We start from the raw sequence: 25,642 nt of genomic DNA, 5'->3' as shown, positions 1-25,642 counted from the left end.
TCGCGAGACGCGGAACCGATCGCCGGACGTTCCCGTAACCGTCCTCAGTTCGATTAACCCGCTCGATCACTTTATTAAAACTGAGAAAAACATGTAAATGACCGATTATTCAATTTTTGCAGACGTATCGCCGCATCTGATCTTCAAGAATGGGACCACGCCGACGCTGTGGCCTCAAGATGTGCCTTTCCCACCCGATGAAAACAAAGAGGAAATTCAATCAGCGTTCGGCGACGCCGATGGACAGAACGGCGAGCAACGTGGCTCTTGTTTTTCGCCCGGTGACACGGCGCAGTATCCTGCGTATTTCAAGGATACAAAGGGACTTAACCACACAGTATTCGGATCAGGATTATCGCTGCAATACTTAAAGGGCGGTAAGCTCCCTGATGTTCTCGGTGGACGCGCAATGCCACTGTACGTACGCTGTCCCATATGCCAGAAAGAGTTCAAACAAAAATCAACATTGCTCCAGCATGGATGCATACATATAGAGTCTCGACCGTATCCGTGCCCAGAGTGCGGCAAGAGGTTCCGTCAACAATCACATTTAACTCAGCACTTGCGTATCCACACTAATGAAAAGCCATACGGGTGCGTATATTGCCCTCGGTTTTTCCGCCAACGAACCATTCTGAACCAACATCTTCGCATACATACTGGAGAGAAACCATACAAGTGTACGCAATGCGGGAAAGACTTTAGGCAAAAGGCGATCCTTGATCAACACACAAGGACGCACCAAGGGGACCGGCCATTTTGCTGTCCAATGCCTAACTGCAGGCGGCGTTTTGCTACTGAGCCAGAAGTTAAGAAACATATAGATAACCATATGAACCCGCATGCGGCTAAAGCACGACGCGCAGATGCTAAAACTCCACGTCCGCTCCCGCCGGCTTCAGCTGTTGTGAAGCCCGAGCTGTACTTCCCGCAGTGTTATGCTCCGCCGTTCCAGCAATTCTCCAGCGGCGCCGAGTTCAAGCCGGCCGTTGGTCCCGGTGCGACCGTGGCATGCCTGCCCACGCAGTGACCCGCGCCCCCGCGGTGGCCGCCAGGGCCTCCCGCGCCTCACCATGCCCCGTCGCATGCGCCCACGCACCACGACCTCTACGTCGACCGCCTCTACTGAGCCCTCCAGCCGACGTTGCTTGCCATCACGACGTAAAGAGTTGCGGTACGCACCAGTATACGACTCGCCTATGCGAGCTTATTTTAACGAGATATCGGATCGCTGTAAACATGCTTCGATCATTAAATAACAAATATTCGAAATCTGTCGCGAATGTACAGTTTTCGAGAGTTCAGATGATTAGTGTTACCGTTCAAAATGCGAGTATAGATAGCGTTTTTGCCCCGTAATATTAAGTTACCACGTAAGAGTTAGGTTTCTCTGTGATTCTTCAGTCGAAACTTGCGTCTTGATCCGAGCGGATTGAACCAGAGATTAGAATTTAAAAACTCTTCGTTGAAATATAAAAAGTAAGAAATTCTCTTTTACCACGTAACGGTATTTCGCGATGAATGCTTTCGGGACAATATGGAGCCCAACAAATAATAATGAACGTAGATGTTATGTTAAATTTATTTACGAGTGTTAAGATTATAGTATCTGGCAAACGCAGGGTAAGGAGAATGATAAAAAATGCTCAAATCTTTAAAAGTTACTTAAAAATTTCGCGTAAAAATTGCGCTTTAAACTTAATCGGTGTAAAAGTAAGAACAGTAAAACGAGAAAACAAACCAAAAACGTAGGTTACCTATCGCCATCAAACGTTTGTTTTAGTACTTACGAAGTTAATACTGCATTTAATCTAGACGGGATACTTTTATCTCCATAACTTGTAGGTGCCAAATAATTTAGTATTCCGGTCAATGTCCATTGTTCAGTAACAATAACAGAGTTAGAACATCGTAAGGCCAGGCAAGGTAATGAACACTAATTTGTGCATACACAGAAAATGGATATCGACTGTACCAGCTTATTTCATAGGCCTAGTTAGGATGTTACCAGTTTTTTCAACGAGACGATTTGGATGCATTTACGTGGAAAAGAGCCAGACTGAGAAGGACTGTGATAGCTAGGTAAGTTAGGCGTCTATTTCGCTCATTTAGCGTTTAAAATTCGTGTAAACTACGAAATAAATGAGAACAATGTCGTATGATTGATAAAAATACTCGTGATTTGTTGTATTGTTTTTGAATCAAAATTGTGGGGCCTTTGACCGCGCCTTTTCTCGACTGATTTAAATTTGTCACGAGTGAGATTAGCGAATTTTTGCCAATTAGATAACGTGTGATGTCGCAAAGTGCTTTTCGATGTAGGAACGGAGAGAGGGTTATGCCAGAGATATGTTTTACTTAATTTTAGCTTAGAATATCGTTCGAATTACCAAGCAATTCGATCATTCATCGCGAAATAATTTAGCAAATAGGAAAAATAAATATATGTATGAATGTTGAAGTATTTTGGCGCCGACTGAGCCTCGTTTATGTCGCGTCCTCAATAGATACAGGTATCCAGAATTACATTACAGAATATGAATAGGTTTTGAACAGAGGCATGGTATATTAAATATATCTTCTTTGTTGTAGCTTTTCTCTCCGAGTGCTCGTTTTCGGCGAGCTTAGGCCAAACGATAGAATACAGTGAGGGAATTCATTTATAGCAGAATAGATCTGTTTTTTTGCAAGTTTTTCGTTTAATGTAAGCTAACCCTTAGTCTTGACGACTATAAACAACGCGGTGCCAGAATACAACAACACATTTTTAACGTTTTATCATCTCTGTTTGTATGTATAGACGACATATATAGCTTATTTTACGATATTATTGTGATGGTTTCGTTTTCCTACAGCATAAGGGATGTTACGTATTAACTAGTAGATAATAGTATGTATTTGTGGAGGTACTTGTCACATTAACCGGATACCATAGTTTTAATTTGTCGCTAACCAAGCGACCGGACGTTTTATTTCTATGTTTGTTGTTGGTTTTACTAAAGAAATTAGTCATTGGACAGTTATGAAAATTCAATACTTCCCAATTCTGAGGATCGATTAAGTCAATGATGCGTTTCATCACAAATCCTTACTCAAACCCAAATTACATACAGCAATAGATTGATATCAGAATTGGAGGATCGATCCGTCGCGTTTAAGTTTCTGATTGATTTTCCTATCAAACTTTTGGAGGTTTACAAGCAAAAACACCATTATCGAAGATTTTGAGATTATCTTCAGTGACTATATTTATCCTCAAGTGATCCTCCTGAGAGGTGAGGCGCTGCACGCCCGGCCACCCAACCAATAGTTTACAAGCCAGTTCAGAAAGCTCAAATTTTATTATCTGACATCCAAACACAGACTATAAAACTCGTTGAAACTATGCCGTCACAGTCACCTAATAAAATTTGACCCACAATATTTACCCACCACAATACAGCAGCCTTATACAATAATAGTTATAAGTATTTTTATACAGTTTACAATATATAAGTTTATAACGGCCGGGCGCGCAACGTCGCACTGTACAAGTTTGAATACAAACACAAAATACAGTGCCATAGCCGAGAACTAACCTCAGATGTATAATTAGATTTTTATACCGATACAAATGGATTTAATTTTTAAATATAAACAAAGGTGATTAAGTATACAGAGATTAAAGATGATATTTTATACATTTATTACATACAATATTATTAAAGGTAAATGTGAAATAGACTTAACGTTTTAGTGTACCACGTGCTAAGTACCTAAGTATCAGGAAATCAGGTTTTTGTAAATTACGCGAGGAGCGAGTGCTGGACGTCAAATTTCGTATGTCCGACGAATGTTAAAATCCGTTATAACCTTATCAGCGTAAATACATATCACAAGCAGAGTATATGTTAATATTGATTTTTCGACAAGTTCCAAAAATTGCTCATATTTTTTCGTTAATTTTTGCTCAATTATTCGTGTATTATGTTACTTGAGTTAGTTTTATGAAGCCTTGTATAATTGTATAATGTTCTAGAGAGCACGGTTCCGCTTTTCTTTTAATTAAGTGTGTGTTGTCAGTGTGAGAATTCAGTTACTTGTCGTTAATGCTTTGTGTTTAATCTGTGCCGTCCAATATTTTTGTCACAGATTTATATTTGAATTTAAATGTTGCAATGTTTTTTTATGACTTAACTCCACTGACTGTTATTTAGGTTCTTTGCTATGTTCGTAGCCTACGTAATGTTTTTTTAATCGCCAATTTAAATTTTACCAATTCCTTAAATGACACCTTAAAAATCCGCTAGAACTGTTTATTCATCTAATCTAACATCGATTTATTTAAGGAATGAAATTCCTCTCACAACTATATTTTATGTACTAATTTTTGCATTTATTTGAATGTGAATTTACTAACACAATAATTTAAGAAATTTCTTCTAAGCGAGTGCTATCCATTATATCACGTAATACTTATTTTAAGTTAATAACAAAAGGAGAGAATAAGATTGCATTGGAAATGTATACTTTGCATAATATTATATTATCATGAGCGTCAATTGTATTAAATACAATATATAGCTAAGCTTGGTAAAAAGTAGGTTATACTGATTTGCAATATAAATGCTATTTTACGTTCGTGGAAAATTGTAGTGTTTAATATTATCATAATCTGTGTGGTGCTGTCAAACTCCCACAGATAATGAAACGAAATTAAAAAACTGCAATGCTAACATGTCATTAATTAAAGCGCTGAGGCCTTACAACTTCATAATTATTAAAACGATTAGACAAAAAACAAAAGTGGTAGTAAAAAAAAGTAAAAACATTACGCAATTTTTTTTCTAATGATACATTAGATCATATGAATATTTATTTTACATATTCATAAGGTAAGCTATTGTAAGGTCTCAAGTGCTAAATGCTTTTATGAGAAAGTTTTAAATAGTCATATTTCTGAGTAATTAATTAAAACTGTTTAGACATAGGACACTTATTAAAAGTACAATTGATTACAAAAAGACAGTAGGTCATAGCAACATTTTCTATTGCATTTATTTCTGATCTCATACGAGATACTTTTACCCGCTTAGATTTACTTTGACAATTACGTCTCAATAATTTAAGGTATTTAAAGTTATTTGCTGAAATTCTATTCATAATTCCCGCTTCAATATAGCTTTTAAATCTTCAGATCTAATTAGTACGCGATATCTCTATACAAATTAAAAGAATTTATTTATTTATATTTTTTTAAATCTTATAAACAAAACACCGTACCTTTTATCTACACTTTTCATTCAATGTCTGATCGTTAGGTTTCTCTTGATGTAATCTTTAGGAAGTTATTTTACACCGTCTTTGCGGTTCTAAATATTTTTTATCTGTAAAATATCTTCAAATACATAGCCAGCACAATTTTATAAATAATATTAAGAGAGTGAATTTGTCATTATTGTATTCCAAATCTATAATAAATTAGATGCCGCATTGTTTTAGACAGCCAATTAGAAGTTTAGGTCTTCGTGTTATTTTAATTTTATTATACAGTTGGCTACAAATTATTATTTTTACGTCTTCCATTTACGCTGTAGTTTATAATCTATTTACACCTATTACATATTTAATCTGTATCCTTTACATTTTAATGTATTATTTTGTCATTGTATAGTCAGCAGAAAATTATTTCTACTTACGAGCAATAATTGCGGATTTAGTGCAATACACGTTTAGTTTGGCGTTATATTATGTTGTATTATACTTTAATGTGCTTACATTATACTGTAAGGTTAATATTACAAATAGTATAGATAAGCGAATAATTGGTAGCCAACATAGGTGGCCTATATTTTTTTTAAGTGTTACCTTCATCGTATGTACACTGCCACACTCGCCAACCGCTGTCACAAATTATAAAAAAAATAATATGTATTAATTTTTATCACAATAGAGACTTGTTGAAACAGTTCCACAATAAAGTAAGAGTTGTTGAATTTTTTATAAAAGATAAAACATATTAGATATTATGATCTTGTAGTCTGGATTGAGGTTTTTTTACAGATTTTATTAGACAGGAGTCACGGGCTACGGCGCCTATTCAGCTTATTTTTGCTACAATACTTATTTAAATACAGTATGACATATACCGAATAGTACAATAGATATACAGATTTTACAAGATATACAATAGATTTTTTATACAACAACGCAGTGATATACATGTTACAAAGATTTTTTTAAAAGCCTAGTGGGCGACGTAGCCCTCCTTAGATAATATTGGTTTTCTGTGAAATGGGTGCTCTGATATTATTAATTGTACATATTTATTATAATATACAACAATAGACTGGTAATTTTACAACGTTGTTAGGTTTCTACAGAATTATTCCGGGGCTGTGGAGCATTGATGTAAACTTTTGCGAATGTTTCTCGTGTTCGTTTGAGACGCGATTCGTGTCCACCCACTGTCTTCCAGTGTTGTTCTTCACTACTTATTCATACTTTCGACAAATGACAAAAGTATTATTTTAGCCAATAAAGCGATATTATGTTGCCGAATATGTAAACCCCATTACTAGCTACTTTTTATACCTAGATTGAATATATATTTACTGTTCCGTATTCGATACGTGAAGTCAATTTGTATCTAGTTAAGTAAGATCCACAAGTACCATTTTTCTGTAAAGTCTTCGTCACGTTTTGGAATACGGTCTAGTCTAGAATATTGTAGTTGTTATATTGCAAGGCCTAGAAATCATTTCTTTGCAGCCCCGTTCATCAATGTTACAATAGAGTATATTTTCTTACATACAAATACACCGAAATAGACTATATGAGATTGATTTAGTACAATCCCAGAATACAAGATCGAACTTTTTACACAGAACATAATGCAGGTTTCAGTTTTGTTCACCATAGACTTTTTATAATTTGTTTTCGAAACAGTTGGTTGCGAAACGGTCACAAAGATCCAGGCGATAAAAATTCACGTTGGCAATTAATATAAAAATTAATGTAAATATATTTTCTAGTTCTTCCAAAACGATATCAGTATTAAATACAAAATTCGATTCGGTTAGGTCAAAAGGAAGTGTGATCTTATAGAAAATTTTTGTATTAGATTCTTCACGATGTAAACTTTTTTCGAATAGTTATTTTTTAATAATTTTATTTAGTTGATTGTATAATATTCTTGCCTGTAATTGCATTTATATTAGTTACATATGCGTTTGAAGTTGATACCATCGTATTTATGTATATTATTATTCAATTAAGGGTTTTGTTTGTTTTTGTCATTTAATAGAAGTAAAATGTTGTAAAAAGTAAGCTCGTTGTATTTTATCAAATAAACACTTTTTAGTCCAACTGAAGCAATATAATGCGGTTTTCATTTATAACCTAATAAGACCTTAATACAGCTTCATCGTTATGATCAATAAATAGGTTAATATAACTTTTAAACGACTGAAATATGAAGCTTTCTTCCAACTTTGAGTTTGTTCAACAGCAGAGTTGTGTGCTGTCGGTTTAAATTCACAGGTAGTTTGTAGTCGGTGCTTTCCTCGCCCAACACATAGGTAAGTATCGCAATACAGCGACGAATGTTTCCAGCGTTAAAGGTCTGCTACAGGGACCAAACTTTATAATTCGTAAAAAAAAATATTTGTAATTATTATTATTACTATTGTAGGTTAAGTATATAAGTTTTAATTTTGTACTAGAATATTCTACTCATTACGAGTAAGAAACAAGTACTACAATTTTTTTATAAAAACAACCAGTGGCGCCACAACCTTGTTAGGTCTGAGCGTCAGGTTTCTGTTTCATGATCACTTGTCAATCTAATAGGCAAGTAGGTGATCGACCTCCTGTGCCTAGCGCAGCATTGACTTTTTGGGACTAAGTCGGTTTCCTCACGATGCTTTCCTTCACCGTTGGAGCGAATGTTAATGTGTAAAATCCATTAGTGCACAGGTGATCGAACCTGCGCCTCAAGTCAGTTGTAGCTGAAGCCACACTACTACTTCTAGGCCAACTCTGCTCTCAAAACATGTTATACCTAATTAATTACGGGACTATATGTCGAATTAAATACTTGAACATTAGCTTAATAATTTATTCTTAGTAGTCCGGTGTAATAATAATTGTTTTAGGTAGTCACTAGCCTTATTTTCTATAGAAAACATTAATAAAACACACAGATTTTATTTCTGTCGTTTTAGAGTAGTTTAGTTTTAAATTACTAAGACTTAGATTTTAAATTACTAAGACAAAGATTTTAAATTACTAAGACAATATATAAAAGTTAATCCCGTTAAAGTATATTTTCTCACACTTATTCACTAGCAAACTTATAAGTAAAAGACTTGAGTAAATAAAAATAATTTAGTTTCAAATTCATTTCATTCACCTCTCTTTGATAACAATTTCTGAATTTTATCCTTATTTTTATAAATACATAGGTCCATGAATGTTAAAGCAAATAATAGGCACTGGCCCATCATATCCTTGGGCAGGTCACGTTGCGACCTAAACGACGATTTCAGGTCTTCGGGGACATACACATAGGAGTTATCAGAAGATCTCATTTTGTCGTCTTGAAGTAACATTTCAACTGTTTGGTCTGACGCCACTCTCTCGTTACCAATAAGAGTACCATATAGCCTAAAAAATACAATATTGTTAAGTGTTATACATCGCTTAATTGCTTACAAAGACTAGCCCCTAGGGAATAATGTTTTCTTAGTAATCAGTGCATATCGCCTTCTAGCATAAACATGCCACAAGTAAATTTCTATTCAGCCTACAATAGATGGCGTTGAAACAGAAATTAGTTTCGTTCTTATTAAGCGGTATTACCGGTACGAGCTGCTAATAATATCGATTATAACACGTTATTATAAATGTAGGTGGGTACGAATGTTTTAACAAACTAAAACATGGTATTAGAACGCATTACATGATTCAGGGTATACCGTCAAAAGATACATAGGTATAGAAAACACTTTTTTACCGGATTGTAGCTATGTATTATCATAAGCCAAAAAGTTTTTCTCAGTCTGCAATAGATGGGGTTTAAACAAGTCAAGTCAAGGTCAAAATAAGTTTATACATATAGGTAAACGAGTACACTTATGAACGTCAGAAAAGAAGTATAATTAATTGTAAATTTACATTTATTACCAGTTCGCAAGTCAAGGGCGTAGAGCGGGTAAGAATAACTTTCCGCTACTCTTTTTAATCGCTAAGTTGAATAAGAGTCATACAAATTGTTTGAACTGGAGCAAATCAATCCCAATGATTATGATCATTTTTATATTCGTCAAATTTATAAAAGATTAATTTCCGTTTAACGAAAGCTTTGAATTTATTTAGTGATAATTCTCTAATTTCCCTTGGGAGTTTGTTGTAAAAACGAATACAATTTCCATATAAGGAGTGGTTTATCTTCTGGAGCCTGGTTGGTCGCTTAAATTATATTTCGTGTATAATACTGGTTTAAACTCGTTTCTATTTTTTTTTTGTACATTCAACAAGGCTTCAAGAATATATTGACCAGATAGTGTCATCATATTTAATTCCTTAAACTTATTTCGTACTGACTCCCTTGGGGAAACAAAACCAATACCCCGTACAGGCCGCTTCTGCAGCAAAAATATGGACTGAACCTTTGCAGCAGCACCCCATGGTAAAATACCGTACGACATAACACTATGAAACTAGCTATGATACACAATTTTAGCCGTGTCCTTATCACTGTCGGATTTCTTTATTGCATAAGTCGCAGAGCTCAGAGAGTCTATGTGTGGGCCGCACTGTAGTTTACTATCTATTGTTAGGCCTAGAAATACAGTTATATCAACATATACAAACATATTGAATGTTTTCGACTAGATGTTAAATTCTATTTACGATACAAAATATCATATATAAGATGTATGAACAAATTTAAATTATTCATTAAACCCTTTACGTTAAGGTAAAGTATTGCGAAGTTATAAATATTAGAGACAGTCCACTAGGTTTATTACTTAAACTAATATAAAACTTACCGAAACGGCAGCGAAGATCGTAAAAAATAAACGTTCTGCTTAAATTTTGTTTTCGTTTTTTCGGATTTCTTCATAACTTCTGAAAACAAACTGAAAGGACATAAATGAATAAGGAAACAAAAGGGCTTGGTTATTATCATTATATTAAAATTACTTTGAGGATCGCCAAATATGTCAAAGTTTTGGTTGTCTAATTTATTTTTATAAAAACGCCATCTAGCGGTAATTAATAAAATAAAAATACCACCATAGAAGATACACACATGTACCTTTACAAATTGAATATCTTATTACTATAGTCTCTGAAGAGCGGTAGTATTTGATAGGCAATTTCTTCTACGTAATATTATATATATATTAATATTGTACGTATAGAAACTGACAACTAAAGAGTATACTCACTCCTGATTCTTTGTTGATATAAGTGCAACAATCATTGATACCATTTGTGCCTTTTGCAAATTGACACCGAGTACTTTAGGATTATTAGGATCACTACCGGATGCTCTGAGGCTAGTGGCCTCAGCTTTCATTACATAAAGATCTGCTGTAGGCAGCTTATTTGTTATATTCCAGGCCTGAAAAATATTCATGTCTAACCAGCTGATTTTATAAATATTAAAGGTAAAATATACAGGTACTATGAAAAAGTAAGTCTACTCTTAAATTGGCATTGTCTAGTGTTATGTAACACAGCCAACTAGCTTAATAAGCCGAGATGCTACCGACTTGAATGCATATGGATTTTTAATTAACTGGAGATATTAAATTAACTCTCTGATTTAACTACTTTACTGCAACATATATACCACTTGCAATAACATTAATGACATATTTTAAGTAACTTCTCAATCAAATAATAATTCAATTTTCATAACATTTGCATTGGGTAATAACTATTCTGTAATATTTAAATTATGGCAAGGATTTTGTTGTGAAGCTATAGAATACTCTGTATGATTATATGTTTATAATAATACAAATAGCTTAAATCCAGTTAAAAATTGTTGTGTGTAAAAGCTATGTTAACCAAAGACAATACTTTACTCTGTATGATTTTAAAAGATATTTGACAATTTATAAACCTTACAATTTCTAAAATATCACCTAGCTGAAATCTTTTATCCGGATATTCAATACCACGATACTGCCAATCTGCTACCGCATAGTTGTGCTTGTGAATTAAGGCCCATGATACTGAATTAACTGTGACATACACAGTTAATATTGTGTTTGCAGCCTGTAAGAAATTTATGAAAATTATAAAAGTAAATCGGTGGCGCTACAACCTTTCTAGGTCTGGGCCTCAGATTTCTATATCTGTTCCACGATAATTTGTCAATCTAATAGGCAAGTAGGTGATCAGCCTCCTGTGCCAAATTTTTAGGGTCTAAGATAAGCCGCCGTCCTCACATTGTTTTCCTTCACCGTTCGAGTGAATGTTAAATGTGCACATAGAATGAAAGTCCATTGGTGCATAGGCAGGGATCGAACCTACGACCTCAGGGATGGGAGTCGCATGCTGAAGCCACTAGGCCAACGCTGCTATTAAATGAAATTATATCAGTCTTATGTCCAACACATACAGTCTTTGCAAAAACATCCTCAACCGCATCACCAGAGAATTTGACAAACAACAACCTATGAAGCAAGCTAGATTTCGGTCTGGATTCTCCACAATAGACCACTTGCACACCTTGAAGCAAAGTAAGTAGTAAGTAAGTAAGTTGAAAAGTGCCAAGAATATGGATACCCCCTGTACTTGGCATTTGTTGACTACAGCAAAGCTTTTAAGTCTTTGGAGGACCCATGCATTTGGAGAGTGCTTAAAAGACCAAGGCATTGAAGGGAAATACATTAGACTCATCAGAAATGTCTACAGCCAGTGCTCGGCCAGCATGAAGCTGGAGATTCTGGTAGCATCATTTTCACTCAAAAAAGGAATCAGACAGGGAGACCCTCTTTCGCCTAAGCTCTTCACTTGTTTGTTGGAAGAAGTCTTAAGGAACCTACACTGGGAAGACTAGGGCATCTACATAGATGGAGAAAGAATCAACTATTTAAGATTTGCAGATGACCTTGTGCTCATAAATGACAAGGAACACTACAAATCATCGAGATATAAAGATCACCGAAAAATCATCAGCCAGAGTCAAAAGGCTTCAATGGAAATGGACAGGACACCTGGAGAGAGGCCAGAGAGCAAAATGATCAAAATGGTCATCCAATGGACACCTCACTACAACACCAAGCGGAGGCGAGATAGACCAAAAAGCCTCTGGCCTCTGTGGCAAAGACTCTCTAGGGATAGGACGCAATGGAAGCAGCTGGAGGAGGCAAGCTGCACAAGAGGACAGCTGTGTAACAAAACCTTCTTAAATAACTCTTTTATAATAAAGGCATTGAAATTGAATTTCATGAAGATATCATTCTAAGTTACTGGTCAAATCAAAACGAAACACAAATTTATGATTAAAACTTGAAACATTAACAAAATACCTGCCGTGTGGCTTCTGTTAATGTTGGATTTAGTATTTGTCCTTTTATTTGCTGTAAAGCATTTGTTTCTTTTTCAGGTTTGACCTTATTATGTATAATACTTTCAAATAATTTATGTACATGCTTTTCAGTAAACCCATCTATAGTTTCAACCTCACAAATATTCTTTAGTGGTCCATATGTGTTAATCCATTGAGATATATTTTTTGATCTACCTTTTGTGACATCATACCTGAAACATTGTTGCAGTTAACAAGTTTTTAACCTTAATAACAAATAACGGCTATCCCTTTCTATATATAAAAGGAAAATAACAAAATCATGTTATAATATCTCAATATGGAACTTACTTGGAGAGTGTTGAAGAATCTGATTGGTTTATAACCTCTAATACTTTATGTTTTTCAGCTTCTGAATATTTACTGTCTAAACTTGAACTATACCAACACTTTAACAGTGTTTGGGAGCGAGGGTTAGATAGCACATGCTGGAATTAAGGTTTAGTTATCATAGCTTAAAAATTAGATACAGAACACTTTTTTGAAAGCTCCTAAAAGTACTCACATTTATTATTTTAACCCTACAATAATTTAACATTATGACTTAATAAAAGGCACTTGTGAAACCTTTCACATTTTTCTTTGCATTCTTATTTCTTAGTTCTACAGTTAGAACTTAGAAGTCAAATTATGTTTGGAATGGCACATCTGTATCCTGATTTGATTTTTAAAAAAAAACCGTAATTCCTAAAAAATAAATTTTGAACAGAAGCACTGTGGCATAGTAAACATGGTATATATAATATAGCTTAATAAAAATTAATGTATTTTATTTATATCGATATCTATTATCTAATGATATTATTATGACTGACATGAGGCTTCCTTTCTAGTGGCATCTAGTGGCAAGAAATAGCTTTTGTTCAATATTATTTTATAAAAAGTTTTCATTACAATTTAATAGATGTCAGATTTAACCGAACTATAATTTCTTTATTAATTACAATAATTGTTACTTTATTTCTGAAGTCAACTCGAGTCTCTTCATAATGTTTTGTATATATATGTCATGTGACTACATATAAGGAAAATCACGTTATGATTATGATTTTTTCATTGTTGTTTAGATACGACAATTATATATTTTTATTTAAAAACCTTTATCTTGGAATTTCAAATATAAAATAGGTAAAAATATGATTGGTTTGTGTCAACAACTAACCAAAACTATTAAAAAAATATATGAATGTTAACTTGTTAAAATTTATAAAGAGCGATGAATAACACCGCGATATTTTATATAAAGTGGCATAAATTATTATAGCGTATTCCTATAATAATTTATAATCTCCTAGTCATAGTTTATTGAAAAAAAACAGCTAAGAAGCAATTTTGTACTCAGTACTCAGTGTAGTCATAGAGTTAGCCCTGAATTCCATTGGTTCCGTAGTAATGATATTATAAAAAGTATATCTTAGTAGGTATGTTAGGTGTGTGTAATAGATAATTATTGTTTTTCACTTCGTTATTCAATAAAAAATAATAACACCCACATAAAAATAAGAATATTTATTCTCGTGTACAACTTCAGACCTAGATGCCTTGCCTTTTCATTATCGGAAACGATGATTTTGAGAATCGTAATCACATAAGGATTTAATTTGGGTAACTTGGTTACTGTGTAACTAACCTCAACCGTTTTTTTTTCAATGGAATAATTGAACGTTGTTCTTTAATGGCAGATACTTTAAACCTGAACTTGGTATTAGCATGCTCCAGAATACATTCGTTAATAGATTAAATCGAATAATTAGCTGTCTTCGAGACACACCTAAAAGAGAAGTAAATTTTAGCATTTCCTAGCCATGAAAAAACACAGCTCTTTACAAGTTCTTTATCGAGATAACGTATAAGTTATTGAGCATATCATGAAATGGCAAAAGCGACTAAAATGAGAAAGTTTAGATATAGCTATCTCACTCATACTCATGTATAACACGTAAAACGACAAGATGGCGGACGATATCCCGCGAAACGAAACATTTGCAGGCCGCCGCGCAGAGCATTCGATGACACACTGTTCTTCGAGAAACTTCTTTGCGTGCTGCTGGAATTTCAACCTGGAACAGCTGGATAAGGCGACAGCAGTTGGTGTCATATTTGGTAAGCATATTAGATCTCAGTTTTCTTTACAGGACCTCATTCTTATTTCGAACCCTGGTTTTTATATATCATTCTTTTTTTTACTATGTAGGTATTTAGCAGTATCGACTGACTAAGCCTGTTTTAGGAGCTTCTTTTTTGGTACTTCAGATTTCGCTTCTATTCGATGAAGTCCTTAAATGTAAAGTGTTTCCTGACGTTCTCTGTGAAAGGTCGTTCCTCTAGGTAAAAAAAATGGTAAATTCATTCAAAATTTTTCGAATTTTCGAATTAACCATAATTATTGTTACTTATTTAGATAATATTGCTAAATTGAAACCTTTAAAAAAATGTATTAGCAAATCCAAAACAGAAGAAAAAAAACACAAATTTAAGGTTATGATTCTGGACTATGCTACAAAATTTAAAATACGCTTATACTTATTGGCAGTTAGTGGCGTTTGAGGAAATGCGGCAACGTCGCATAGATTGAACACTGGCAAATGACGTGCGACTCGTGCCGCGACCGTGGCGTTTTTTAGAGCGATGTTGCCGGGCTGCTATTCATGTTCTTCTTAGTTCTTTTTATTTAGTTAGTACTTATTATTTCCATTACAGCATACTATAATATAATTACATATGTTCTTGTCAATTGATGTCTGACGCACTAAGCCATGTTAGACCTTGAAGCACAAAATACCTTTAGGAGATATTAATTTTAAGACACGGTATCACTACTGGAGTAACGTGCTTTGTGAATAGGTGCTTGACCTTTTATACCGTATGCTATATTACGAAGGCGCTCTTAGTCTAAAATATTATCTTTATTACTTATAGTTATATATGATATATATACTTATGATTAAAACTACTCCACATTTATTTGTACTCGATATCTGCTATTTCTTAACTAATTTTGTACATTATCAGGGATATTATTGGGGATCGCAGGTCCACATGTTTTTATATTTTTTAGTTTCGCTAATAACTGAAAGTAAAATGATATATAATGTTATGATTTTTGCTTCTTGGTATTATTTTGAGGAAAACATTTAGAATCACAAAACTTAATAATAAAAAAAACAATTTACGTGGAAACAGTTTATATAAATGCAACCATCGGTGACCGAGTTCGTAATATATCTGAGTGAGCGGAACCAAATCATTCATGTATGTATAAAAAGGCATATGAACACAATACAAAGCAGATTAGCTCTAGAATCGGAATTTAGAGATGTCCAATTTGTAGAGATAGTCCATTACGAATTATTTATATTGTCTATAAAGTAATTTACATTAATTATATTGTTTAAGACGGAGATGAGGGAGTAAAGAGTTTCATTCTTATATTCTTAGTGGCTTTGTCATCTCAAATGTTATTGGTTATATAAATTGTTCAATATTAGTACTTAATTCCTTAAAAACTAACCTGTACTATAAAAACTGCTAGATTGTTTGAATTAAATTGATTTAAGTTTCGTAGCCATCTTCTTCTCATTCTTTGTTACTGAAAGGCTAAAGGGGATACACGTTAATAATATCCTACCCATTCTATTTTAAACCCACATCCACGTCGGGCCTACTCGGCTTATTTCGTGTAGTTCGTGCGGATGCCTAACAATGAAGCGCTCCGGCAACGTCGCACGATCTCAAAACTCTATCATAATCAATTCACTTCTTCAGTATTGTTTTAATATAGATAGACAATTTAATTTCCACTATTACAACTAACGTGTCATATTTTTAGCTTTTAGTTTATACGGTACGTAATCATACCTGCAAATCTTAATATTATCATTAATAAATACTATTATTTATGTTGGCAAAGTACACGATATCGTTTAAAAGTTTAATTACACCAGCAGTTAAGTTAAGCGATTATTTTCTCTACCAACGCCTAATATGTAGAGAGAAGAGGAGTAGGTATTAGAAAAGTAGAACGCAAGAGAACGAAGCAACACTGCGTATTTTGATCTCGCTTGATATAAAGTGAACTCAATACGTCGTAGTACACAGAGCAATGATAATGTAGAGACAAACATTTATTGCCGCACCATTCGTGTTGTTTCGTGATAGGCTATTTCACTCTAACGTATTGTTATTTTCTATGTTTTGTCTCGTTTATACCCTGAACAGCTGCTGTGAACCGGAACATACTGGATTGCCGCGTCCGTAGGTTTCTCTGATTGTGCATTGCTCTTCGATTTTTAGTCCTATAATTCCCCATTTGGCGCTGCAATCGCGGCAGCCATTTTCTTCTTCTACTGTTACGTCACGTCAGTACCAACACCGCCGTGCTACAGAGTGCTTGTTTCGCGAGGTTATACTTTGTCTTCTTCACTTAGGATATTTACTTCTTCTTCTCCGTTTGTAGGTTAGTAATATTATATGTAGATTAGAATTTTGTCAGTATAATACTTAAGTACATGCACGTTTAATCCGTTAATTGTTTACCAATTTGGTTTATTGGTAGTGTATTATTGACATGCAAGAATGAGTGACATTTGCTCGTTTTTTTAACAATAAATGTAAGAAAATAAATAATATGCGTTTCGGGTTGCTGTCGTGTGATTAAATTACCATAGTTTTTTAATGTGAATCGGTTTTTTAAAGTTTTTTTTAAATATTTTTTAGCGATATTGACTAAACTAGTATTGACAGGTTGTTTATTTTATATTAATGGTAAATGCAGTACCTACGTAGTCATTGTGTTATTAGTAAAACGTGTTTTTGTTAAAAAAAACAAATTTCTCTATTAAAATAAGTCGATTTTGTTTGCATTCTTTATAAAGATAAAGAATATTTTGTTTTAACTGTCAAGTTTCTTGACATATGTTAGATAGAAAAAAGGAAACATTAAATGTGTCATCGCTATGGTTTTATGGATAAAACAAATTTATAGCAATAAAAAAATCTGCAATATTTATCTAGGTAATCTTCGTTACTTGGTCAGTGATAAGGTATCACCAGTTGAAGGTTCTCCTTGCGGAATTAAACATTCCTCTTCTCGTTGTAAACCTGTATTCTCATACATATATCCTCTTGTTCCGTATTCAGCGACCAGCGTTCGATAGATCGTCCGGCCAGCCCACACCTTCAACTGGATTTCCTACAGCTCATATGAAAGCACTGGTTGTCTCACTCTAGCTTGCGCTAATATCGTTTGAGTGAGCGTGATAGTCATGCATTCATCAGCGGTGTGTAGTTGCTCTAGAACTCATATCGTAATTCCGTCGTGCGCGTCTGGCGGTCGTCAGCCATATTTTGGTTTTGTGTCCTAAGGCCTCAATATTATGTTTAAGCAGAGAAATTCTGCTGGTAAATTATGCTAATAATATATTTGTGTATGTTTTCATGTCACCGTTATTTATTTTATTCGGTAGATAGGTCGGTTGTGTAGACAAAAGCATTTTGCAATGAATCTTGATCTTTGTTATATTAAGTGATAGCTGTTTTAATTAGCATGCTATGTGAAAAAAAAATTGTAATATTTATAATAACAAACCCGTAAATTTTAAATAAATGTGAATTATACATTCTATTTAACATCAAAGAGATTTATTTATATATATAGTCAAACCTGGAGAAGTGAGTAAGAACTGGGTAAGCGAGAGAACTCTACAAATGAGAGTATTTACTCGTAATTTTGCCCTCCTTAAACCGCTATAAGTGAGAAATCTAAATTCTGTATAAGTGACAGTCATTTATCACGCGTGAATCTCTATAAGTGACAGTTGAACGCGTTTAACTTGCTATTTATGACACATTCCTTAATTTTGAGATTATTTCATTCAAGCCAAATGTGCGTACCGGCTTGTTTGTCAAGCTTAATACAGTCAGTTCAGAAACAGCAGTTGCGAAGAAAGTTCCTGTACTTGCTCATAATGTGTAAAGCTAAAGCTTTGAAGGCATTGGAGACGCTTCACCAATTGTATGAATAAGCGGCGGTTAATACAACTATATTTGATAGAATTTATGAACTTAAAAAACTTACACAAAATTTAAAAACCGAATCGCAAAAGTAATTAACTGATTTTGTTCAAAATATAATATCGTTTTTATAATATTAATGAGATTGAACATTTATCTTCACTACTCTTTCATTAAATAAAATCATATTTGCCGTATTTTTGAAGAAAAAGTGAAACAGACCCCTTCTGTAACTCTGTAAGGTAGAAACTCGGGTTAGTGAGAAACCTCTATAAGGGAAAAAGCGCTCGCGGTCCCTTGAGCTATCCTTTATCCAGATTTGTCTGTAATTAATAAAAAGTTTATTAGTATTTTTAGTAGAACCACAAGATTATAAATTCCAAATTTGGGATAAACATACAAATACAAAATTAATACCCATTAATCCTATTTTCCAAACATTGTTCTCAATAATGAACTTAATTATTGGCAGAATTTATTATCGCCAACCTTGAATTGGTCAGTAAATGAAAACAGATGACACTAATGTGTGTCAAGTTAGCAATTGCTAACCATAGATGGCGCAAATACAGAATTTTAAGTCATTCAGTACTTATTGTGATATTATGATATAATAAATATGATATTTGAATGCCTATTTTTATATGGTCATTGTGCGGTTTATTATTATTATTATTTAATGGGTCTTGAACATAATGTTCACGACGAATTCGTTAGAGTAGGACAGGGAATTTGGGTCGAATTGGGAGTTAAAAATTAATTTCTTATGAAAATGGCGCCATCTATTCTTAGTATTAGCTAACATGATACAATAGCGTCATCTGTTTTCAGCTATTGTAGAAATCAATTCCAGGCTGGCGATAATTAATTCTCTCAATTATAAAGACTATTTTGAGAGTTAAGCAACACCGGCACTTTGCTATTTGTATTGATCATTTTAATGTATTGTGTAAAGTCCATGTAACGTCCCTTGATTTAACGACGAACTCCCTAAAGTCGAAATCCATTGGATTTGGTTGGTTAAGCTTATCTTCCATACAATGATACACTTTACGTAGCATCCTCTACATAACACCCACTCTCAATAACCACAACAATTGAGTAATAAAGTACTTTTATATTGCTAAAATTCGTAAATACTGCGCAGCTGTGTACGTTCTTATGTCGCTTTATTATCCTAGCCCGCAATAAACTCGACTGTCGGCATCATGCATACGAACTTGTTGACCATGACTAATAAGTAGGAGTCGTGGATTATCTTTACGTTATCATATTCTTAGTTGCTCACCAACGTTCAAACTGTAAACATGGCTATTAAAAGAAAATCACTGTGTGTTAGGTAGGTATTGATGAAAAAGTTTTACTGATAATCGCGATAGAAACGGGAGAGAAGATGAGTGATGTTGGCAAACGCTTTGGATTATTGGAAAAATGTTTATTTTATCACTAAGATGCCTCAATATCGCAAGATATTAATAAAATAAGTAAAAAATGCAACATAAAAAATGCAGACGTCACACAAAAATAACGACTATACGCAATAGTATTCAAATAATATTTTTTATGTACATAACTTATCACTAGTCTGAAATAAACTTTTTTTTCTAATTCAGATTTTTCTTCTCTCCATTTAACGACAACTCTATAAGGCCATACAATACACAATCCCTACAGTGTCGTTAGAGTTCACACCGTTTTATTAATTAAATTAATGAATATTTCTAAAAACCTACCCGACATTCTCATAAGTTATTTAAATTTAAGAGGCAGGCAAATTCGCAACCTTCTGGCATTGAGAGTGTCCATCGGCGGTATCACTTAACTTGAGTTTTGCAAAACGTGAAAATTTTCCTACTTACGACGCTTGCGCTGGAAAAACGCAAAAATCGTGTAAGATTGAACTACTCTTTAAAAATTCCATCATAGCATGTAGGTGAACTTGCCCAAAATCTTTACGTTTGAAAGACAACCTTGTGCTTCCGAAGTCATGCCCCTTATCGACAGGCCTGATCCATGGGATTGACATTATCTTATGCTCTCACGGGACGTTTTTCATACAATTTTTGGGCAATGGCCAGGGGCCCTTTGACATTATAATATTACGAGACCCGGTGAACTTCGTATCACCTACATATATTTCTGTAAAATGTGGTCAAAACTTAAAACAAACATTTAAATCACTAAAGTTTGTTTTTAAAATAGACCAAAGAGATCAGACCTTTTACTGTAGTAAAACAAATTTTTTATATAAATATATGTATGACAACCAAGTGAATTTTTTTTCTAAAAAAACAAGAGACTTCATCCCATCTCCATTTCTCGGCTAGGAACAAGTTTTATTGTAGTTTTTTTTAATATTTTTCTGTACTTAATGTTTATGTTTCCGTTTACGTTTAAACATTTCCTGGACTTTCACAAGTATTTCCAGATCGTAATTAGCCAAAACAGTCCAGCCATTCTCGAGTTTTAACGAGACAAAAAAACAGCAATTTATTTCTATATATCTAGATTGCTCTGACAGGAATGTGACTTGTTGACTTATTTTAAGTGACATTGACGATTTAAAAGCGTTGTTTTTGTCCTGCAAAAGTAAAGCTATATTTTTACGAGAAATTATTTTGCGATACTTTTAATAGAAAGAATATTTGATGGTTTGGTCATCTTGATATCAATATCTTTAGTTTCTATGACATTTGTCTCCATAAGCGTTTTCCACATCTCTGCCAAAATATACTCAGGTAAATCAAAATGATCACCAGAAAAAAAAGAGAGTGCATTCAAAGAGATAACTCGTAAGAAAGTAATGATTTAAGTGTCGTAGATAAAGCATTCCTTTCTACCGAGGCCACATAGTTTTTTTTATGACTTGGCAATTTCGATAATATTCGGGTTATAAAAACAAATTGTGAGGGGTTAAAATGCCTGTTTTAACTCATTAATTCTGTTAAAATTAAGTGAATTAACTTTTATAGTAATAAATATCCGTAAGTTTTTGTGGAATTTAGTTAGAGGGAAACGAAACAAACAATATTATGCCACTATACAATTCATATTGATTGACAGACTATATTTGTACGAAACTATATAATAGGACATTATAGTTTAGGCAATTATCCTTACATACTTTGATGGCACCAATTTGCACTTGATCAATATCGTTGATGTATCACAGAATTGTAACATAGTTTTCAAATTTTCTTGAATCGTCTTATTACTGCGACAACTTCCCCACGATGTTAGCGAAACCACAACCGCAACCTTAAGTCCTTTTAAATGAAAAACAAAATAACATTTGAAAATAATTAATTTCACACATTAAAACATTTTTAATAATAAGCAAGCTCTCCAGACATACATTGTACCATAATTTCTTTACGTATTAATCTGTTTCGTACCGTAAATATTACTTGAATTCGACAAATTCGAATTTTACCGAACAACGGGTAGTTCTCTACGAAACAAATTTAACTGCGATAGTTAAAGTTCGATTCTTCATTCATAGAACATAATGCCCCACAATACAGCGCTGTAGTCACTGTTTTTATTTATATTACTAAAAAACATTTTGTTTATATTCCAGGTCATTAAAACTACCGATATAACGCTTGGAAATGCAGAAAAATGCAATTGATTTTCGATAGTGATACAGATGCCGACATTAGAAAAGTAAATATGGCAGTCATTAATTCTGAAAATATTAATGAAAAATTTTCCAGTGACAGATTACTCGAGAAATTTAGTCAAAACGAGTGTGTAGATAATCGCCAAGAAGATGTTAAGAAAATGGCTGATGCTGAAGTCACAAGTAAAGATAATAACATAGAAAACAACTCGGATACGGGAATTGATTCGATTAATAACCATGCTACAATAGAAACAGTATTTCAGCATCAAACTGTAGAAATAAAAAATGAAGAAGACTCAAAAATTATTATTCCAGCAAAGTTACATAATCACGAAAATACAAATTTAAATACACATTGTAATGAATCCGACAAAAATAGTATTCTTGAGCGTAAATTATCATCAGAATTAACAGAAAACGTTGAAACTGAGTGCAACGAGGACATTTTACGGGTGACTATGTCGGAAATATGCAATAAAAAAGAAACAGTCAAAACAAATTTTAAAAATTCACCTTCATTGCGTTCTAAAGAAGAAATTGATTGCAATAATGAAGAAAATGCGATCCCACTAATAACTTTAAATGATAGCTTGGAAAATATGGATGTTGATCAAGAAAGCAATACTGAAAATTCTAAAATAAGTATTGAAGTAGGTTCAGTTGAACAGTCTTGCAAGAACAATATTGAAAATCTAAAACCGATTGTGGCATCCTCTAAAGAGAATGTAACAATGAGTGGGAAACAAATCGATTTAGGAAACGAATTGGTTGAAAACACAGCATTGCCACAGTCCGAAGCCATATCGCCAAATAAACTAATTGATCATGTTAAACAGGATGCAGTAAATATTAATATTAATTTAGATTCAATTATAGAGAGTTCTAATGTTAAACTAGATAAGTCACCTAAAGAAGAAGTAGCAAATTGCGAAACATTTCTGCCTATGGCTGTAAGCGATAAAAATATTAAAACAGGCATTACTCAAGTTACGAGTGAAACTCACGTAGATCCAAACACTATTGAAATTAATGATGACAGTTCACAGGACGATATCAGTCAAAAGGAACCCTCAGTTAACAATTCCACTACAGTTTCTCCAACAAATAAAGATAATAAGCTAAAAGGAAATAATGTTGCATCGCTTAGTAATGAAAATATTAAAGAGGAAATATCAAATAGCAGCGTCAAAGAATTAGGTAATTTAAATGAAAAAGACGAACAGGTTTGTATAAGTAAAGAAGACATCAACAACGTGATTAATAAACCTAGGATGGAAGAAGATAAATCTTTAGATAGTAATGTACAGAGTAAGTCTATAGAACAAAAGAAAGACATTCAAGTATCTCTTAAAAGTAAATTGTCAAATACTTTAGATATTTTATCTGATGACGATGAATATCCAGTAAGTGGACAAAATAAAAATATTCAAGAAACAAACAAACAATGTATTAATGTAGAAGACGATGATGATATTTTATTAATTGATGACGAAGACGCATCCAACGGAGAAAAAAAAATCCCAGCAGATAACTTATCACTTATACCTGCAAAGGATGTTAAAGAAATACTAGAAAATAATCAGGTTCATGCTGAAAAGAAACTCGAAAAGGAAACCAATAATGTGATAATTGCAAAAGGTAATTATTATTTCTAATAACTTTAAAAAAAATCTAGGAACAATTATTTGTAAATATTATGTAAAAAAATACAGGCATAATGCTTCAATTTGCTTACAATATCAGAAAGTATAATAAATTAGGAAATCAAATAATACATTCTTACATATTTAAAAGGAGGATCTAACATTTCTTTTAATATTTCAGATATGAATGAATTAGATGTAAAGGATGAAAAAAATACAGTGGTACCTGATACAGAAAAGTTAAAAAACGAAGCAGAGATACCATCTCCTCCAAGTAAACCTCTATTGCCTACAAACTTTTTGTCACTATGCAAGAAAAACGTCTCTGAAATGACTCGGAATGATCTGGAGGAATTCTGTATTATGAAAATAGTGGAGAGCGTAGTTGACAGGGGCAACATAGGCGAAATGAAATCCCAATTAAAGAAAATGGCTTTGTCATTAGATGAACATAGAAATAAAATTAAGTCAATTACAAAGCAAAATCAAGATCTCCAAGTAATTTTAAGATCCGTTCAGGAAGCATGTCGAAAAAATTCGTTAGTAACTCCATTAAAAATTACACGTTCTGTCGGTATTCAAGTCGTTACGGCCGAAAAGTCTAAACAAAAAGCAACAGCTCCAAGTCAAAACAATTTAGCAACAACCTCGCCAGCAAAGCCCGTACGCTCTCCATCGCTACAGAACAAGTCAAAACAAAATACAACTCCTTCACAAAATATACCAGTTCCAAGACTTGTACCAGCAAAAAGTTCACCTAGCAATCAAGCAAATCAGACTTCAAATAATAAAGTGCCAATTAATTTACAACCCACGGCTATAAGGCCGGCAGTACCAAGACCGGAAAAAAGGCCTTTCTCTAAAAGTCAAACAGGTTCTGATACTGTTGACTTAACAGATGACGAGCCTCCAAACAAAGTAGTAACCAGACCTGGAAATCAAGCTGTAAGGGTGATATCACCACAAAACCTTATGCCACCACAGCGGGTTCCAACGGTGAATAGTCCTAGAAAAGTTTACATTCCAATAGGTGGTGGCCAGGTTTCCAATGTTCGTCCTACGCAGCAAGCTTATATGCTTAAACCTGTTAATAATCAAAGTAAGTCAAACATTTTCTGATGTTACTCTCACCCATAGTTTGTCAAATTAATCTATTACCTTTTTTACTTTGCAGATGTAAGACAAAGAGTTCCTGGCATGAGAAGGGTCCATCCAGCACCATTACCAGAAAGTGGTAAACAGTACCAGGCAGTAAGTTGGAAAGGAATACCACCTGCACCAGAGATAAAGCTGTCTAAAGTCGAAAACGGAATAGTCATATCCTGGAAATTAGATAATTATAGAGAAGATGTTCATGAAAATATTGCCAGTTATCAAATATATGCCTATCAAGAAACGCCATCTCCTCCTAGCACAAATTTGTGGAAGAAAATAGGAGATGTAAAGGCTTTACCACTGCCAATGGCATGCACATTGACACAATTTGTACCAGGCTTTAAATACTATTTTGCAGTCAGAGCAGTTGATGTCAGGTCGCGACAAGGATCGTTTAGTAATCCTGGCAACATAATGCTTTTGAACAAATAACCTTACAGAAGACTGATTACTTTTTTAGATTGACTGTGTAAATAAAAGTGTTGTGTCTAGCACATTATTTGTAAATATTACTCAAGGCGGAAATAGTGACTATGTTTTCGTTTTTAGCTTATGTGAATTAAACTTTTAAGTAGTTATTTAATAAAACAAGTTATTATCACTTAGGTATTTTAA

At 33.6% G+C, this 25,642-nt stretch overlaps 3 protein-coding genes and 1 long non-coding RNA gene across 9 annotated transcripts in view; 2 read left to right on the top strand and 2 right to left on the bottom strand.

Annotated features, from left to right (window-relative positions):
* The window catches only part of LOC123715197 (myeloid zinc finger 1), a 45,898-nt gene extending 41,118 nt beyond the window's left edge, over window positions 1-4,780 (top strand). The window contains exon 3 of the mRNA XM_045670109.1: window positions 123-4,780. Coding sequence (XP_045526065.1) covers window positions 123-1,030 — 908 coding nt within the window. The 3' untranslated portion in view covers window positions 1,031-4,780. The remainder of the gene's footprint in view (window positions 1-122) is intronic.
* A 3,573-nt stretch (window positions 4,781-8,353) lies between these two features.
* On the bottom strand, window positions 8,354-13,367 carry LOC123714825. Of its 3 annotated transcripts, none has more exons than XM_045669391.1 (7): window positions 13,098-13,367; window positions 12,884-13,020; window positions 12,534-12,765; window positions 11,125-11,274; window positions 10,437-10,612; window positions 10,035-10,124; window positions 8,354-8,646 (listed from the first exon to the last, which is right to left on the bottom strand). In XM_045669391.1, the coding sequence occupies exons 1-7, from the start codon at window positions 13,128-13,130 to the stop codon at window positions 8,385-8,387; spliced, it is 1,080 nt and encodes a 359-aa protein (XP_045525347.1). In that variant the 5' UTR covers window positions 13,131-13,367; the 3' UTR covers window positions 8,354-8,384. The 3 variants fall into 3 exon arrangements, with proteins under 3 accessions (XP_045525347.1, XP_045525348.1, XP_045525349.1); XM_045669392.1 differs by having other exon boundaries at window positions 8,526-8,646; window positions 10,035-10,113; XM_045669393.1 differs by lacking the exons at window positions 8,354-8,646; window positions 10,035-10,124 and having other exon boundaries at window positions 10,477-10,612; window positions 11,142-11,274.
* Window positions 13,368-14,086: 719 nt separating this feature from the next.
* On the bottom strand, window positions 14,087-16,639 carry LOC123714826. Of its 3 annotated transcripts, none has more exons than XR_006754363.1 (3): window positions 16,104-16,639; window positions 15,116-15,662; window positions 14,087-14,898 (listed from the first exon to the last, which is right to left on the bottom strand). It is a non-coding gene; the product is annotated as an uncharacterized LOC123714826 (long non-coding RNA). The 3 variants fall into 3 exon arrangements; XR_006754364.1 differs by having other exon boundaries at window positions 15,116-15,357; XR_006754365.1 differs by lacking the exon at window positions 15,116-15,662.
* Window positions 14,589-25,628, top strand: LOC123714824 (activating transcription factor 7-interacting protein 2). 2 transcript variants are annotated; one of them, XM_045669388.1, is made up of 4 exons: window positions 14,589-14,695; window positions 22,185-23,867; window positions 24,054-24,971; window positions 25,047-25,628. In XM_045669388.1, the coding sequence occupies exons 2-4, from the start codon at window positions 22,226-22,228 to the stop codon at window positions 25,457-25,459; spliced, it is 2,973 nt and encodes a 990-aa protein (XP_045525344.1). In that variant the 5' UTR covers window positions 14,589-14,695; window positions 22,185-22,225; the 3' UTR covers window positions 25,460-25,628. The 2 variants fall into 2 exon arrangements, with proteins under 2 accessions (XP_045525344.1, XP_045525345.1); XM_045669389.1 differs by lacking the exon at window positions 14,589-14,695 and adding an exon at window positions 16,962-17,048.
* The last annotated feature ends 14 nt before the right edge of the window (window positions 25,629-25,642 follow it).

The sequence above is a fragment of the Pieris brassicae genome, chromosome 10, assembly GCF_905147105.1.
Source record: "Pieris brassicae chromosome 10, ilPieBrab1.1, whole genome shotgun sequence".
NCBI classification, from domain to species: Eukaryota; Metazoa; Arthropoda; class Insecta; order Lepidoptera; family Pieridae; genus Pieris; species Pieris brassicae.
This window is presented reverse-complemented; position numbering and strand designations above follow the sequence as displayed.

What these genes read in the sequence shown, in the direction of transcription:
- LOC123714825 (XM_045669391.1), bottom strand. Translation starts at nt 13,130, where the DNA reads ATGTTAAATTATTGTAGGGTTAAAATAATAAAT. An exon ending in GATTCTTCAACACTCTCCAA is followed by an intron (nt 12,766 to 12,883) that starts GTAAGTTCCATA and finishes ACAATGTTTCAG; the next exon opens with GTATGATGTCACAAAAGGTA. An exon ending in TAACAGAAGCCACACGGCAG is followed by an intron (nt 11,275 to 12,533) that starts GTATTTTGTTAA and finishes AATTTCTTACAG; the next exon opens with GCTGCAAACACAATATTAAC.
- LOC123714824 (XM_045669388.1), top strand. Translation starts at nt 22,226, where the DNA reads ATGCAATTGATTTTCGATAGTGATACAGATGCCGACATTAGAAAAGTA. An exon ending in TAATGTGATAATTGCAAAAG is followed by an intron (nt 23,868 to 24,053) that starts GTAATTATTATT and finishes TTAATATTTCAG; the next exon opens with ATATGAATGAATTAGATGTA. An exon ending in TAAACCTGTTAATAATCAAA is followed by an intron (nt 24,972 to 25,046) that starts GTAAGTCAAACA and finishes TTTACTTTGCAG; the next exon opens with ATGTAAGACAAAGAGTTCCT.